This window comes from Salvelinus fontinalis, chromosome 16, assembly GCF_029448725.1.
Source record: "Salvelinus fontinalis isolate EN_2023a chromosome 16, ASM2944872v1, whole genome shotgun sequence".
Taxonomy (NCBI): domain Eukaryota; kingdom Metazoa; phylum Chordata; class Actinopteri; order Salmoniformes; family Salmonidae; genus Salvelinus; species Salvelinus fontinalis.
The window spans coordinates 33,807,871-33,811,327 of record NC_074680.1 but is presented as its reverse complement, the minus strand read 5'-3'; the positions used below and the strand labels follow the sequence as shown (position 1 = coordinate 33,811,327).

Below are 3,457 nucleotides of genomic sequence, written 5' to 3'. Positions count from 1 at the left end.
GTGACGTCTCTAGCACTGAGATGCAGTGCCTTAAACCGCTGCGCAACTTCCGGTGTTTGATAGACATATTTCCACATTATGAGGTTGGAAAAGACTGCCTGAAATTAGTTAACAGACCAATAACAAAGAGTTCCAAACATCTCTGCCAATAACAGCTAGTTTTCAGTTTTCCCCATCCCGCTCAGACCACTCCCGGACAGTCCTAGCAAAATTCTTTTTTGCTCATCTTTACCAAGGGTTCCAATAGTTTTGAACCTGACTGTACTTGATATGGTACTTACTGTGGGTTACTTTAGCAAGATATCCAATAAGTGGATGTTTACTAATAAGTGGATGTTTCATGTTTAAATGATGCCGTCTTGAAATTATCTTTGCTACACTTCAGAAATCGAGTCATGTTGTGTTGTATTGCTTTGTTTCCCGAAAGGTGAGGGGCCATGAACTCCACAGTTGGGATGGAGAATTTCAGCCTGAGCACCACATATGACCCAGACAAACTGTGTAATCCAGCTGACTACCCTGGAGAGAGGTGGCCCTTTCTCTTTATGTACCTGGTCATCATTATCATCGGGATTCCCTCCAACTCCTTTTTCCTCTATGTTTCCTGGCAGCACATCAGAAAGAGGAATGCCCTGGGCATCTATCTGTTTAACCTGGCCCTGTCAGACCTCCTATTCACTGTGGGACTGTCTCTTTGGGTGGACTTTATGTGGCATGGTGTCTGGTTTCACGGGGATGCAGTGTGCATTCTCTCCGTCATAGTCCTCTTTACTAACTTCTACACCAGCGATGGGCTGCTTTGCTGTATTGCTCTGAACCGTTACCTGGCTGTGGTCCACCCGCTAAAGTACCCCATCCTGAGGAGGCTCGACACGGCCGTGATGATCAGCGTGGCTATCTGGGTGCTGGTTGTCTCCTTCAACGCCTTCACCATCATCTGGATCGACTCGTACAACTCAGATGAGCAGAGAGCCATGTGTTTAGACGTGTTCCCCTTGAGGGACAGTCTGCTACAGGTCAGCGTGGCTCGTTTCGTCCTGGGTTTCCTGTTTCCTGTCCTGCTGGTGTCGTTCTGCTGCCGGGGGATCTGTGTGGCAGTACGTGCCAACCAGGCCACGAAGGAGCAGGAGAGGAGACATGTGTCCCAACTCCTGGCGATGGTGCTGCTCACCCTGGGGCTCTGCTTCGGACCCATCCACGTTATGATGCTCTTGCGGGGGCTGCTGGAGCACTGTGGGAGCCCCTCCTGGCTCTTCCTGCCCTATAAGGTCAGCATGGCGATATCAGCACTCAACAGCGTGGCTGACCCTTTCCTCTACTGTTTCATCACCAGGCTGGGCAAGGCAAATGTCACACAGGTGGTACACTACTTCCAGTGGAAGAGAAAGGGGAATGGTCAGGAGGTGGTATAATGTAGTAATGTAACCTCAAACCAGAACATTGGAGAGAGACAATCCCATTACTGCCCAGTTGATGGTATCAGATACCTCAGTTTACATGCTGCTGTTCAGTCATTGTTACCTTTCTAACATGATATAGCACAAATACTGGGACTGCATGAAGGTGGACAGTTAAATTTTGATTTGATTAGATATTATCAAATAACAATGCTGATGTAGTAAAGTGGTCAAGGTCTATTTTTGTGTGCTATTGGTATATTTCAGGTGTATTCAACCGGGGATCCGCGGACCCCTGAGGTACTGCAGCAGGTACGCGAAAATATCAATATATACACAATATCGCTAGCAACAACAGAATAAACACACATTTTTAATTACAGTAGAAAAGAGGAGAACATCTTTCTAATGTTGTCAGCTATATTTTTCAACTCCTAATACTGAACAAATGACACTAATTTAAGCTAATTACACTTACTGGAGGATTTGACATAGGCTTTGATAAAGCACCCGCTAGTACCAGTCTCAGCAAGTGCACATGGCTAACAGCTGATATTAGTGAAAATGTGTTTTGGAGTTACTTTTCTATCTAATAGGCTATGTTAGAGTTTACACTTCCTCTTCCAATTTATAATGTGGGGAGATCAAAATAATAAAAAACGATCTACCAAATCTATTAATTTTAAAATGTTGATTACTTTACATTGACGTTCACCTGATAATAAAACGTGAATTTTAATTGTTTTGCTAACATATGATGGGGGTCCCTGCATCGCCAGTTTGCCTGAGAGGGTGTCCCTGGGCAGGAAAAGTTTGAAGACCCCTGTCACGTTCCTGACCTTGTTTTCCTTTTGTATAGTTGTGTTTAGTGGGTCAGGACGTGAGCTGGGTGGGCAGTCTGTGTTGTTTGTTCTATGTTAAGTGTCAGTGTTAATTGACCTTGTATGGCTCTCAATCAGAGGCAGGTGGTTGTCGTTTTCCTCTGATTGAGAACCATATATAGGTAGGTTGTTTCACATTGTTTGTTGTGGGTAGTTGTCTATGTTCTATGTTGCATGTGTGCACTTAGTCTATTATAGCTTCACGGTCGTCTGTTTGTTTTGTTTTCGTTCGCTTTTGTCTTCAAATAAAAGAAGATGTATTTTTCCAACGCTGCACCTTGGTCCACTCATTCACCACAAGACGACCGTTACAACCCCTGGTATAGTTGGTTACCTCTGAAACACTAGTCTGTAAATAAACAGCAAGACAAACCTGAAAGTAAAGAACTAAATTCATCCTTCTGTAGTGTCACAAGGAGGGATGAAATGACTAGTTCAAGGGTAATGTGATTGCTATCAGAAAATCATGTCTTAGTAATGATTTCCTGGCACAATGATCGAAACCGCAACACAGTATGTGTCTTCTTGACAAAGCATGAGTCCATATTTGTCACTCACAATCAGAAAGCAGTGGGATCTCATTTTTGTTTCAATGTATCTGGCACCCTCTTCTGTTCTATATGTGCAGCCACTACACACTGGAGCCAGACTGAAACAGTCACTTCCCCTCTCTCTCTAAGCTTGCTGTAATACAAACGCATAAAAATACCCATAGTGTAGTTGTATTGGCAGGCTTCTGTACAGTGTGCATTGGTTTCTATTTGAGAAGTGACTAGATGCCCAAACAAAAATAATTATTTCCTACTAATAAACATTTAAATAAGAGTGATAACTCAGTTTTGCTCTAAATAAGAACTTGGTATGGAACATTAAACATTGAACATTAACAGAATATTTACAAGGATTTCTTTGGTCATTTCCATTACTTAGCTAATGATTGCAGCTAATTAACTATCTTCACTTTCCTTGAGTTGTATTAAATCATAGTAAGAGCTCTATTTGTGTTGTTGCCCTTGGAGTTGTCTTTGCCCTCTTAAATTGGGTTGGGAAATGAAAGTGCACCAAGAAGAGGTCTACCACCTGCCAGAACTGCTTTTAGCATTGGCTGGCTGACTTAGCCTATTAACAGTGTCCTTTGTCATTGCAGAAGAAGTTCCTGTTCTTTTTTGTTTGTGTAAG

The 3,457-nt window shown here is 42.9% G+C and overlaps 1 protein-coding gene across 1 annotated transcript; it reads left to right on the top strand.

Moving 5' to 3' along the window:
* Window positions 1-437: 437 nt before the first annotated feature.
* Window positions 438-1,412, top strand: LOC129813373 (psychosine receptor-like). Its single transcript, XM_055865722.1, has one exon. The coding sequence runs from the start codon at window positions 438-440 to the stop codon at window positions 1,410-1,412; it is 975 nt and encodes a 324-aa protein (XP_055721697.1).
* Window positions 1,413-3,457: the final 2,045 nt, after the last annotated feature.